General features: G+C 30.7%; 1 protein-coding gene across 2 annotated transcripts; it reads right to left on the bottom strand.

Annotated features, from left to right (window-relative positions):
• Positions 1-290: 290 nt before the first annotated feature.
• LOC114397641 (serine/threonine-protein kinase D6PK-like) lies at positions 291-5749 on the bottom strand. Of its 2 annotated transcripts, XR_003663372.1 has the most exons (4): positions 5236-5749; positions 2924-4380; positions 700-1742; positions 291-519 (listed from the first exon to the last, which is right to left on the bottom strand). XR_003663372.1 is itself a non-coding variant. In XM_028359784.1 (3 exons), exons 2-3 carry the CDS (start codon positions 4330-4332, stop codon positions 851-853), a joined length of 2301 nt encoding a protein of 766 aa, XP_028215585.1. In that variant the 5' UTR covers positions 4333-4380; positions 5236-5749; the 3' UTR covers positions 611-850. The 2 variants fall into 2 exon arrangements, 1 of the variants encoding a protein (XP_028215585.1); XM_028359784.1 differs by lacking the exon at positions 291-519 and having other exon boundaries at positions 611-1742.
• Positions 5750-14986: the final 9237 nt, after the last annotated feature.

Genomic DNA, 14986 nt, shown 5'->3' with positions numbered 1-14986 from the left:
TTGGAGGATTTTAGGAAACAATAGCAACTCCCTATTTAAGTATTCAGGTTAATTAAACATGTATTCAGATAACTATTAATGAGAGCTTATTTTTACGATATATGTTTAATTGTAAAACTAAAATAAGTTTTTAAAGAACTTTGATAAGCTTTCCTGCAAAACTTATAAAAAGAATCATAAACTATCTTCATAAAACTAAAGTTCTGTTAAATGATTGCCAATTCGTAAACAATGATCTAAATTAACAAACATGAGCACTAATTTGGCGTTCCCCACAAATGTCTACTAACAATGTATTTGGATTGATGACGATAGAACAAACAAGCTCTCTGGGTTGCTTTAAAACTTTCCAAACGACGTCTTATACTATAATGATGTCGTGCCTTGTCACAATTTCTTTATCCTCATTCTCAACCTCGTTTCTCATGTGACAATGCAAAATAAGATGACATCGTAATTGTTGTCATTGTCAACCTCGTGTATGTCGTGATAATGCATGTTAGTCTAAGAATTTAATACCTGTAATATATCAAAAATTAATTCATATAATGCTATGGAACATTCTAAATAACAATAATAGGCACTTGAAGGAATAACACAACAAATGACATAAGCTTAATGAGAAATATCTAGATTTTGTATTGAGACTCTAGATCATGGATTATCTATAAGAATTCTTGTATTAGACAAGGGCCTTACACTCTGAATATGACGTGTATCATTCCCAACTGAAATGGAAGTCTGCTAACTGTGTCTAAACCGAAATATAACATGATAATGTAGCTTTCATCTCTTGTAAAATTAACTGAAGATGGAAAATACAATACAAAGTAGATTGAGGAATCCAAACTTAAAAGAACTCAAAGTCCAGATATTTACCCCCAGACTTCATGTCATTATTATTACCCACCATCCTCTTACTACTATTGTTGTTGTTGTTGTTGCCAACCCCAACAGTATCAACTGGTTCAAACTTTGCCGGTGGATCACATTCAACTGGTCTTGGAACTTCGGGTGGTGTGCTGCACCTAATCAATGCCCAGTTCACGCCTTCAAAGAAGGGGTGTTGTTTGATCTCAGTCGCGCCTCTCTTCACCCCGAGACGGTGCTGCGGCTCCTTCACCAGCAAGCCCCGGATCAGATCACGGCTGGCATAACTCGTGGCCGGCGATTCAGGAAATCTGAGCTGCTGGCCCACTACATTGAACAGTGTTGCACGGTTTCCTGATCCTTTGAAAGGAGTTTTACCATATAATAGCTCATGCAAGAAAATTCCAAATGTCCACCAATCAACTGCACTTCCATGACCTTCTCCTTTGATGATTTCAGGGGCAAGGTATTCGTGAGTGCCAACAAAAGACATCGACCGAGCTGTTGTTGGTTCTGCAACAAGCTCAGGAAGCGTGCTGGATGGCAAGCCAGGATCGCCTTTAGGCTTTCGTGACTTCTTATTTTTCTGAGCAAAGAGGCGAGGCATAAAACATGAAGGCTGGATGCATACTGATGAAGGCTCGATACATGCCGGCTGGACACAGAATGCACCACCACCTCGTTTTGAGGGGTCGCTGTCAAAATTTCTAATAAGGGTAGGTGAAACAGCACATCTGAGAGAAAGATCGAAATCTGAGAGCATTATGTGACCATCATCTCGGACCAGTACATTTTCAGGTTTAAGGTCTCGATACACAACTCCAAGCATGTGAAGATATTCAAGTGCCAACAGGACCTCTGCAGCATAAAAGCTACATACAGAGAATGGCAAGAATTTTATTACTTGACATGGGAAACAAAAAGTACATTTTCCAAAACACACCATGTATGTAGAAAATTACATATTTGTCAATTCAACTATATAATAAATAGGATTGTTTTGACATCTCCCTCTTGTTTCAGATTTTAAAGAGAAGCCACTCTCCATGTTATTAAACCACCCAGCATTTCTTGTAAAGCCCCCGACATAAAAATGTTAGAATCCCAAAAAGTCTTGCATCAGTACTTGGATTTCAATCTAAATTGGTTACGCATAAGAAATTTTCCATGACTTAACAGCCTCAATAAACACGTAGACATGTGATTTCATGGATGTCTCAACTCTGAATTGATCAATTAATTTTGACCATTAAATAATGCAGCTGTATTTCACCAAGTGAGACAAGGCTTTGTTGTTGTATTTCACCATGCACAATTTGAGCATATATTTAAGATCAATATGTGTTGGCTTCTGACATTATCATAGCCATTTTCAGACAGTTGTTTTAGCCCTTGATTAGACTAACCAAAAACCAATTATTGGCTTATAATCTCTTCCACGACTGGCATTTTCAATCCAAACAAACCCTTTTTTTTTCCTTTTCATCCTTAAATAATCCTTGATGACTCCATCTAGTTGATATTTATAGCACCATAACCCTTATAAAAATGTGAGGAATCAAACAATGTTCCTCTACTTCATAATTGTTAGGAAATATATAATCATCATGTGTAGTACCATCAATAACGCAAGTTATGTACAGAATAAGAAATTAGAAAAAAATGTTCCTCTACTTCATAATGGTTAAGAAAAATAGCTCATACTCGTAAAATTTTAGAATCTCTCTCCTTCTGGTGCAAGAGTTTAAGAAACATTACATAAGCAAGAAGTCACAAAAGCAGCTCAATTAAACATCCATACTTCCTTCTTTTGTTCATCTTCTTTAACTTAAAGAAAAAATTCTCCGCAAAACTCATAATTGTAAAGGTGTGGAACATAAAAAACATCATCTATGGAATGCATGTAAAGGAAAAGCATTTACATCACACTTGAATATGTTAATCAGATATGAACACATAAAGATCACAGACTAGGAAAAGGTGAACTTCATACTGGAAAGCAATTAAAAAATAGTTTTGGTAAATTACTGCATATTGCAAAATACAAACATACCGTGCAGCATACTCTGAGAAATGTTTCCCAGGTTGCCGTTGCCTTAAAGTGTGTAGATCACCCCCAGGACAGTATTCCATTACCAAACAGCAGAATCTGTCAGTCTCAAAATGTGTATACAAAGTAGGTAGAAATGGATGATCCAGCAACTGCAATATCTCTCTTTCTGTCTGTGCCCTAGTCAGCTTATTTCTGCTTGCTAAGGATGCCTTGTCCATAACTTTCATTGCAAAAAAGCACCGAGTTGCACTCAGCTCTGAGAGATATACACTTCCAATATCACCACAACCAAGCCGTTTGAGTAACCTAAAATGACTCATGCCCAAAATTCCATCCCGGGCTCGGATGGCAAGGATAGCCTTCCACCTAGGATCATTTCCTTTGTGGGGCTTATTGGCACTGCCAGTAATGTTACTCCAGTTGCTGTCATCACTGAGGCCACTGCTGTCACTTGCTCGACTAGCACTAGTTTTTGCACTCTCAAGTGAATCCCCTCTTACACTTCCTTTAGTGCTATCACAATTCCTGTCCAAACTAAGCATTCCATCACTAGTAACTGCATCACTCCGGTATGTACTTGCACAACTATTAACAATGCTCATTGTTCTGACAACACTAGTACTATCAATACTACTATGAGGACTGACATTGCCACTTGGAGGCAATGATGCATCCCAAACACATTCTTTCTCATCAGAGTCTGGGGCAAGGGGAGAGTTCTCAGTATTCTGTGATGCACGAGCACCTGAAAATGGTGAGGATAAGTTACCCATCTCATTTGATTCCTCAGCCATGATTTCTGCAGGAGAAACAACAGCCAGGCTTGGTTTCTTTGCAAGAACACGAATTGAAAGATCTTCTAAGAAAGGACCCTTCAAGGACACGCTCTTCATTAAGCATCCAGCTTCAGATTTAGTTTGACCTATTGGTACAAAAACTGTTCTCATAAGATCAGTATCAACAGGTTCTGGGGGATGACTAGCACCAGCAAATGAACTTGGACCAGTTTCCACAAAAGAATCATTGCTACCCTTCAATTTCTCAATATCAGACACAAGTTCTACAGCTTCTGGTAAAGAGCCCTTTCCTTTCCATGTTCTTGTAGGCACAGGCACAGGGGAGGGAGGCTCTTGACAGCGTGTATCGAATCCCATATCCTCTCTTACCAAAACTATTCGTGCATTCGATAACTGAGCCACTTCTCTGATGGAGGCAAGACGTGCCATAGGGCCATCCCGTGATTTTGAAAACTGATTCCCTTCTCTTGCTGGAATCCCACACACACTCGAAACATCCTGCCCATTTAGTCTTTGACCAGCTTCTCTTATTGCAGCGGTGTGTCCATTAGATACCTCAACTAGAACAGGCAAGGACCGAGGAAGTACCTTTGGCTCTGCAACCCTCTCCATATCCCAATATCACATATCATTAAATGAAGGCTTCTAATTAAGAAAACGCTGCAAATAGAGCAAAGAATTAATTAAAAAGAAGCTTCACTCGATTTGAATTGTGAGCTTTTAATATATAACCAATTATCAATTAAGTTATGAATATAAAAAAACATCAATTAAAGACAGGATGTATTTCAAACAAGTGAAAAAGCCGGGAACTAAGTAACAGAAGAAGAATACGGAATGAAAGAATAAAGTAGCCATATTTTTCTTAGTAGTCACTAGTGATAGCTGCTGAAAGCACAAACACCATTATAAATTTAACCAACATAGAAACGACAAATGGAGAAAGCTCAATTAAAAAGATTGAAGTATCAGGCATCAGAAATCACAGACACAATCAACTTCAAAACATTGTGTAAAATTTATTCCCCAATTCTGAGCATAGCACTGCACACAAAAGAGCTTAAATTATTAAAGTTTGAAAATTGACTTGAAATGGGCAAACATACAACATAGTTAATCGGAGCAAATATCATTAAATGGTGAAAATTGAAATGGATGCTAGCAGATATAATCAGTCAAAGCCTCACCAACCCGTCAATCAGACAACCTCAAAGTACAAACCTTTGAGCAAGAAACCTCAACTTCAGAGGAAATAAGAAACATACAGAGAGAGAGAGCGAGAGAGAGGAGAGGAACAAAAAAAAAAAAAACAAGGCAACAAGAGCTCGAGAAATGCCAAAATGCAAAAACTCCCTACATTCTGTTTTGTCTCCATTGGAAAATTATCACCTTAAACACTTCAAACAAAACAAAGAGGGAACAAACTGATGAAACAAAGGGAGATCTAGACACCCAAAAGGAGAATAAGAAGGAAAAAACAAAGCAGCATAATAGAAAGAAGGAACAGAGACCCACCATTGAAATGAAGAAGAGAAAAAATGGGTATCCCTTGGTTTCCCTTCTTCTTCACTAAGTTGTCTTTTTTCAGAACTCAACTCAGAGCTTCTTCAGTGTTCCCTCCAGACTGGAAAACACACACAATAGTACAATACTCTCTCTCTCTCTCTCTCTCTCTCTCCCTCTCTCTTCACATAGAAGGTGTGAAACCAAACCACAATGGGGAGAGAAGATTGGAAGATGAAGCAAGCAAGAACAGAAAAACAAAAAAGCTTGAAGAGGAGTGCTTTTCTTTTCGTTTCTCTCACTAGAAGTGAGTTAGTTTCTCTGTCTAGGGAAGGAGCTGTGACTGACTGGGGAACTAAAGTGGTGTTGGAGAGAGATAGATAGTTATGGTTAGCTTTTGCTTTCTCCTTTTTTGATTTTTGGTATTTGAATGATAGCAGTAGTACTGTGATTGTTGTACACTTTGTTCAGCGGGACAGAGAGAAAAAGTGGGGCCATGCATGTTCCTTCTTTGAGCTACACTGCTTTTCAAAGGTGGGACTGAATGAAAGAAAGAAAGTGAATGCCCAACTCTAACCTATTTATGTTTTTTTTTTTAGGATCTGGTTTTTTAGAGTGTGGTATTGGCACGTGCCAATCACTCGCGTCAATTGGCTTAATTTTCTTTTCTTTTTCCTCTGATGAGTAGTAGTAGTTAATTAGATATATTGGGATGCACCATAAAATTAGTCATTTTAAAAGTACTATGCAACTATTTTATTCTCATATTGATTATGATTTATAATTAAATATAATATAAAATTATTTTATATTATTAAACTCTTTATTTAATTAGATTTTTAACTCAAATTTTGTGCTGTACTAAAATAGTTTAGTTTTAACATATTATTATAAATATTTTTTATGTTTAACAAAATTGTCTCTCATTAAATTAAAAAATACTTCATTATTGTTGCTAAACACACAAATTAATTAATATGAAATTATTTTAGGTTAATCAATAAGATTAAATTTTAATCTTAAACATATATACTACTATATTTAGAAGAAACAAATTTATCATCCATAATTATCTAATCCAGCTTTATCGTTATTGTATTATTTCAAAGATACTTATAGATAAAAAAACACCCCAATGATTGAAAACTGATTTAATATAATTATTATTATTTTTGAAAGAGAGTTAGATATAATTATTAGGATTTCCAAGTACTCAAACACTAAATTAGTGCTCTAGCTAAAATAGCTTATTTTAACTTAATCCGGCAATAACTGACTAATATAATTATATGTTTAGTACAAATAATTTCTTTAGAAAATAATTTTTCGTTGATTAATTTTATTTTGAAAACAACAAATATTAAATAATTAAACAAGTTGTTCTCAAATGTCCACTAAAATTTAAATATACAAATGATATAATTAACAAATAGTTCGTGTACTATACGCATACTTTTAAATTTAGATAGAATTTAAAAATGTACGATACAATTTTTAAATTATAAATAACTATAAATAATGAATTTAAATAAATAATTAAAACTATAAATAAATTTAGACATTCAAATAAATTTAAAATGTTGGAATAAATAGTTTATAAAAAAATCATTTAAGAGCTCAAAGATAACATGTTTTTGGTTCGTGTAAAATTTTTGAAGTTTGGTATTAATTCCTCTAAAGGAAATTATTTTTTTTTCGTCTGTATAATTTTTAAAATGCATCACTTTTAATCTCTCAAGCATTATCTAAACCACTTTTCATTCCTCTATAAAATATTATCTAAACTACTTTCACAATAAAAAAAGTGGTGCATTTTAAAATTAAAAGATAAAAGATAGGTAATTTTTTTTAGAGAGACTAAAATTAAACTTAAAAAAATTTGAGGGACCAAAATATATTTTGTAAAAATAGATAAACAATTTATGTGTTTAAATTAAGATATTATAAATAATGTTAAACAATCCATTTATTGAGGAGGTTCTAGAGATTTTGTCTAGTGAGTTAAACGGTTGCTGTTGGATGTTATTTATTTTGGTCAAGATGGATATTGGGATGCTGAAGAGCTGAGGTTTTAAATCCTCTCCTTGGCTTAGGTTCGTTGCTGCCCATGGATACTTTTTGGGAATCATGTTCTTTTGTTGATGTCCTTAATCTCTTTTCTTTTGTCTTATTTCTAACTCTTAATTAACAAATATTATAGATTATTATAAGGTACTGATGAGAGCAAATTTATCCCTAAAATTATGATGGCTGTTTGTATTGGGTTCACTCTTCAACAACGTAGAAAAGACATTTTGCTTGTTTATGAGACTCACCTTATACTTCATGAGTTGTTGCTTTAGAATGTAATAAGAGTTTGATGTGAAGAATTAACTCGTTTCTCTCAAAAATAAAGTAAAATGTATTAAAGTGGTTAGTATGAATAAAAGAAATCCCATTGAGTTGAAATAAGCTAAGCAATAATATTTATAATAAGAAGGACTTACATGTCTAATATCATAAGATTTTGGAATAGATACAATATCAAATTTATTTGTTCAATTTGTTCATGTCTAATAATAATAATAATAACTCCTCAATGTTTTACCTCAATCACTATTTCCCAATATTGATATCGCTAAAAATGTGGGGGTTGGGCTCATATTCTCCAGCAAGATGTGTGCGTTGAAGCAAGTATATTTACAAATTTTAATTTATAAATTTAAATATTAAAAGTAAATCTATAGTAAATTTTAGTAAAAACAACAACAACCACAACAACAACTCAAACACACGTTATAATTTATTGCATCTACTCAAACTAGAATTTAAAGATTAATTTTAGTTCAAATTAACAAAACATGTTAATACAATAATCAAAAGTGGTTTACACTAGGCATAAGTGTTCAAGGATATGAGTATATTAGAGATCTAATTTAATTCAATTATATTGAATTAAATTTTTTAAGTATTCTGCTTGAATCTTATTTAATTTAATTATGATTTGATTATAAAGGGGTTGAATAACGGATTTTATTTTAATTTGACTAAACTCATACTATATAATTAAATTTATTATTATATACAAATCAATTCACAAATACAAAACACATTAATTTTTACCTCACATAATTTATTAAATTATTAAATTAAATCACTCATTATTTTTTCTTTTTTAAGTTGTTTTTATTTATATCTTGATTTATTTATATTTCTCATGTTAATATAATATTTTATTTTTATCTAAAATAAAAAATATTGTATTAACATTGAAATTATTAATTCTATTAATCAAATATCATCATAATTTAATATTTTTAGGATATTTAATCATTATATACTTATAAAATTTTAAATAAAAATAAATTATTGTTTTAAAATATTTTTTTCTTAAATATTCAAACTCAATTAACCAAACCCATGTAGATAATCATGTTGGATTAAGTTGGATCTATTAAAAAAATTGCACCACAAATTTAATCAAATTTAACATGTAAAATTTTGATCAGATTTAATAATAAATTTAATTAAATTCAATCCAATTCATCAGGCAACATCCCTAATTATAGGTGAAAGGCACACAAAGATGGTCTAATGTGGGTTAAATAACCTTATAATTGTATTTTCTGAAACAAAATCTTAAGCGAAAAAAGTGTAACTTGAAATCAAAATAAAACAGGCCCAATAATCGATTACAATCGAGGCTGACAAAACTAGATGGGGTAGTACCAAATTAGGTGATGAGAAAATAGATGCAGTGGATTGAAACCCCACCATGTGAGTTACGTTACACCCGTCATTTTTGTTGTACACTGACAATGTAGGTTGGTGTGTTATGTAAAAAATAAAAAATGTCAAATATGAAATTTGAAAAGAAACCATTTTTAATGCATATTTATTGCGTACGTGTTTCCTTATGCTTATTTAAAAATATATTTATTGTTCTGTACTTTTTTTTTTTATTCTAACGCCGTTATTTAAACCATAAGTCGTAAATCATTAATTTAAGATTAAATTATGCTGACACTCTTACATATAATGCTCTTGCTCATTCCGTATTAGAATTCTAAGTTATTTTACATAAAAAAAAATTATAACTAAAAAAACTGAAATTATACTTATTATATTGACATTATATTAAAAAATTAAAATAAAACTTATTAAGAGTATTAAAGAAAAAATAATTAATATCACGTTAAAAAGTTAACATAACACTTATTTAAAACAATTTTTTCTTTAAATGTAACACTTATTTTGAGATGAAAAAAATATTTTTTTTTAACATTTATGACAACCTTACTCAAAGGAGGATATAATAATACTTTTAAATGATTAATGAATGGATATAATATATAAAAAATACTGATATAACATTTTTCAATCAAACATATTCAAATAAAAACTAATTTTAATTGTAATTGATTATTCATATAATTGATTATTAAAATAATCTAATTTTCGAAACTCTTTGAATCCTACACCTTGGAGGATAGAAAAATAGGAGAGATTTGTATAATTTTACCAAAGTTTAGGGAGTATTGGTGTATTTGATTCTAAACTTAAAATAAATTCTGCAATTATGTCTTTCTCTCTCTCTCTCTCTCTCTATTATGAGAGTTTAGTATTTTTTTTTATTACATGGAAAGTTTAGTTTTAAAAATTAAAATTTCACTACTATTATTTTGTCTCCATAATTTAATTATTTAAGTAGAAAGTAATTAAATAATATAGTTATTTGCAATAATTTTAAGAATAATTTTATAAAATATTACAACCACATATGAATTTAATTAAGTAACTTTCTTAATAAATATGAATTAGTTATAAGTGTCTTGTAATTAGGAACAGAAAAACTACATATATAATTCAATTCAATTATTTTTTTTAGGTAAGGATATTTAATTCAAATATATGAAAATTAACGTAATGCTTATTGTTAAAACATATGAAAATAATATTCATTTGATTATATTATTTAATTTCCAAAAAAATGTAACATAAATAATTTAGGTAATATAGTAATTATAATTTAATGTTATACAAACAAAACTGTATTTTATACCAAATTATTGATATTGCAAAAAAAATCAATTTACATAATTTTTTTTCTTCTATCTTCTAAAGGCAAAACATAACTTATATTCTATTATTAGCTTTGCGAGACGAAATTCACATTTAAGTTCACACGCGTTGGCACGCACACACCTAGCTTATTAGTAGCCTTATAAATGTGGGAATCAATTTCTAAGTTAATGATTTTTATAGATTAACGCCTAAAGAGATCAATACTTTCATTGAAACAAAAGAGTTAGGTACAAGAAATGTAACAAAACAAATCACGCTCACCCATAGATCAATAACCCCTCCTTTTTCCTTCGAGTAATGAGTCACACTATGATGGCATGCAATTTCCTTATTCATTCTCCTTTAATTTCTTTAATTTTGTTCTTATACTAAAAAGAAAATTGAAACCAGGAATCAACAACAAGAATAACTTGATTAGAATAATTGATGTCCTAAAGGTAAAAATTTAGGGAGTAAACAAATGATGAGTGGCAGAGCACGTACCATGATGTTTACACAAAAAGATGCGATGTGAAGTCCACCAAAGTGGCTGCATGGTGTTGCCATGCTTAAATTTTAATTCCAAATCCCTCTTTGAGGGAATTCTTTTTCTGTACCACAATAAAGTTGGCCTTATTACTTTGACCGTAGTGTCTTTTTTTTTGTTGTACGTAGAATTACAGACGCTTAATTGATGAATGACTATAGCATGAAAACGAACATGGAGGGTCGTTATTTGCCATAGGAAGAAAAACAAAGTGTTTAGAGAATTAGCCACAAATTTTATCTCAAAATAATATAGTTAACTTTCAAAAAGTTATGTTAGTTTTAAAACCCTTTTACAATGAATTGGGGATCATATTTAATGAAAGTATTATTTTTTATTAATAATTCTATGGTCGAATTTTTTTCAGTGACAATTTTTTTAAATGTCATATAAATTGTTCTGACATGAATTTTAATTTTTCTTCCAGTAGTGTGTTTGATTGTACATCTTAAATCACTAGACACACATCCATTCAAAGCTACAAAAGAATAACTTTCATGTTATTTCATTATTTGATGTGAAAATGTGACAGAAAATGTTAGTTTCATCCAGTTCAGGCTAACCAAAAGGTAGAACAATTATGTCCCTTATAATTTTAGGAGAATGAACATGATCTTCAATGATGTCTCTAGTACTGTTCCACATCAAGGAAAGTGTAATTGCAAGGACTTCAATGTTAAAATCAGTATACGTCAGAATGATCACATGAGGTAGAGTGATAGTGTACCTTTTAAGAGACTAAATTTAGAGTTTTAATATCCTTTTATCTTTACTCAGTCACTATAATAATGAAGAACAAGCTATTAAGCCTTTGTTAGGCCGTATAATATTCTAGAAAAAGTATAAATTCACATATCAAACATTTACTACAATTAATTTAGTGAATCGAACAATCCAAGTAACCGAAATTGATAAAGTTAAAAATCATGAATCTCAAGTAATGGAATGTGAATTTTAATTATAGAAGTAACTAACTATATTAATTGAAGGAATAGGATCACGCTGATCTATATATATACCTTATTTATAAAGCCAAGGCTATACACAATTAAGTAGCAATTACAAGTACAGCTTGCTAACCTAACCTAACTATATGCTAATCAACTAACTCTAACGGCTACGCGGCAATTCGATTACTACTAGCGCATACACTAAACAGCCAATAAACAACCTTTATTTGTCTGGTTTCTATTAATATTTCCATTATGTTTTAGTAGATTTTACAATATTATTATCCAATCAAATATCAAATATGTATATTTTAAATTATCTGGTAAATATTTTCTCTTTTATTATTTGGATAAAAGATAATTATTACTTTTATTTTATAATCAGAAAGAAATTAAAAATATAGTAATTATATAAACTATTTTTTTAATATGATGATATAAATAAATAATTTTGTTATTTTAGTAAAATTTCAATTTTCTCTCTCTCTATTTTTCTTTCTCTACTTAAAAAGAATCTTCTTTTAAAACTATTTTAATCTCTTTTCCCCCCTCACTTTCCCTTCTCTTATTGTTTTTCTTCTCAATTTCTCTGTCCCAAAATTGCAGAAGATTTTCACGGCTTGTGACACCTCCTTCCACCTTCGTCAGCTCTCCAAATAATAGAATTCCCCTCTAATCATTACTGTGCTAAATGGAATTCCTCCAAGTATGATCGAGTATCATTTCTATTTCCGTAAATAGTAATCTGCTAATTACTTTGTATTGCCACTTATGGTGGACAATATAGATTCTCTTCCCATTGTTGGGGAAGGAATTATATATTGCAACACAGTGTTCAAAATTCAATTGTTTATTTAGAGGTTTTTTTCCAAACCTTTTTCCGAACAAGAAAATATCCTTCCCTAACTCAATTCAATCCATAGTTAATTTTGATAAATTGAATTTTAGAAACTAAGCTAGATGTATTTTAAGGATAGATTTGAATTATACTTCAAGTTGTCTCAGCTTCATCTAATATCCTATATTGTTTTAAAAGTATAGTTTTTTTAAAACAATTGTATATGTATTAATATTAAAATTTCTTAAAACTTAGTAAATAATATTTTATATAACAAGATATTTTATTTATATTAATATTATATTCTAAAAATATATCTTAATTATATATATATATATATATATATATATATAATTTTATAATTTAACTATATATAATTAACATTGGTATATCATGTCATCAGATCAAGTGAGCCTTCACCCATCTATTACTGGGTTTTCATAGAGTAGAATTCAAATTAGATCAGAAAAATGATATAAAAAGAACAAATTACTAGTACATCAGAAAAATGTTGACTTGTGTGGTATGGTGGTGCAAGGAGCTGGATGGTTCTGGTGGTTGAGCTTGGCCTTTTGTTACCTATGGTAGCGATGGGTCTATGGTTGTGGGGCCCAACTTCGTTGAGGATGCGATGGTTATGGAAGGACAACAATGGTTACAAGTTGTGTTATGCAAAGCTAGAACCTCTTGTCCCTTTTATCATCGTAATGCAAAGGAAGAGAAGCCTCAACTAAAAGTGTGTAAGACCAACTTTTATGTGACATGTCTATGTTTTCATTCAGCAGCATTACTTTGTTCATGAGTATGAAGACATGTGTGTTTGTGGACAATACCATTAATTTGTAGTGAGATATGGGATGAAATTGAGATATTCTCGAGTTAAATTTTAATTCTCTAATATTTGTTCCCAATGTTGATACTCAACAAATGATTTAAAGTGAAGAAAAGAGCTTGGAGTAAGTAATTCCAAGGGAATTTTAGAGTAAGCATCAAGGAACGAAATTCAGTAACTTGATGTATTTGATGATTTTATAGGGGTTAGACCCCAAATGTCAGTGTACTTGAGTTCTATGGAGAAGTGTACATTGTATCAAAGTTTTGAAATGGCTTGCAACTGGTGGAATTTTCTCATATAGCATGAGACACAGACAAATATGATTTAATTACACATCGTATAAGACTGAAGTACATTTTATACAACTTTAGTTGAAGGATAACCTAATCGTAGATGTCTTAATCTAAGTTTTTATGATGTATTGACTTTTTTGAGATTTTTTTTTTATCTAACCAAAGATATTTTTTTGAAATTTCTTATTTAATATTTATTTAATCTTCTTTCATCAAGTCAATCTATATTAAGATAAAATGGTATCTTATAACTCAATATCGAAAATCAAATCTCAAACTTTAATAAAGAAAAAAAATCATATTTTGAGCTAGAATTCTTTTTTACTTAATGAAATATTAATTTTATTGATAACTATTAAAAAAATTATTTGTCTTATATTTTTTTTACATAAGAGGACTTAAATCTAAAACTCATTTAAAGAATCTAAGTTTAGTTTTATTCGGACAAATGATATAGTAGTATTTTCTGAGAGGGATATAAGCTGAGGTAAAGACATGATCCTAAGACCGAAACCAAAGAAAATCGGATTCCATCCTTAAGTGTACCTTGGAGGATGATCTCCTTATTCTATATATGTTTTAACAACACAATGATATATTAGGATGGGACTCAAAGAACACAGCATTCGATATCTTCTGCAAATTTTGACAATAAGTTTTTATGATCACTGGAACATGGAGTAAATTATTAAGGACAAAATGACTAGAAAGATAAGGATTAGAAAACTTGGAAAGTCATACATGTTTAATAGACAAATCTGAACCGTTATAGTGACATGATGTGTTCTTCCTGAATGAGGGTACCACAATGGGTCAATAATAGTGGCAGGTGTAGCTACCATTGTATGGTCGGTAATTCTGAACTTCGTACTCACTGTTGCTGGCTTGATCGAATAGGACCATTGAAGTCACCATCAAATCTATACCAAAAATTATCTGCACTGTGACCAAATTTACCACATAGTTGACTCTGGTTCATTTTGGATCCAATCTTTGTCTTTCCCCTTTTATTTTTTACTAAAGATATATCCTTTAACCGATAAATGGCGACTAATTCTTTCGAAACCTAAAAATCACTTTAAGTTTTGTCTTTCTTAATAAATTTTTCTCCATTTATATAATCAGAGACACAAACGTTTAACAACGTATTTAAAAATCTAACTATTTACCAAATTAAATGTGCTGAAATCTGCCACTACCGTTTTGAACATTTTCCTCGAAAACCTGATATATACTTACCATGCACGTCCTGCAGAC

This window comes from Glycine soja, chromosome 18 (assembly GCF_004193775.1).
Source record: "Glycine soja cultivar W05 chromosome 18, ASM419377v2, whole genome shotgun sequence".
Lineage (NCBI taxonomy): Eukaryota > Viridiplantae > Streptophyta > Magnoliopsida > Fabales > Fabaceae > Glycine > Glycine soja.
Note: the sequence above shows the minus strand (reverse complement) of the source record. Positions and strands in the feature narration are given on the sequence as shown.

Coding starts and splice junctions, on each gene's coding strand:
- LOC114397641 (XM_028359784.1), bottom strand. CDS start 4,332: ATGGAGAGGGTTGCAGAGCCAAAGGTACTTCCTCGGTCCTTGCCTGTT. Junction 1,743..2,923: donor TTCTCAGAGTATGCTGCACG/GTATGTTTGTAT, acceptor CTCTGTATGTAG/CTTTTATGCTGCAGAGGTCC.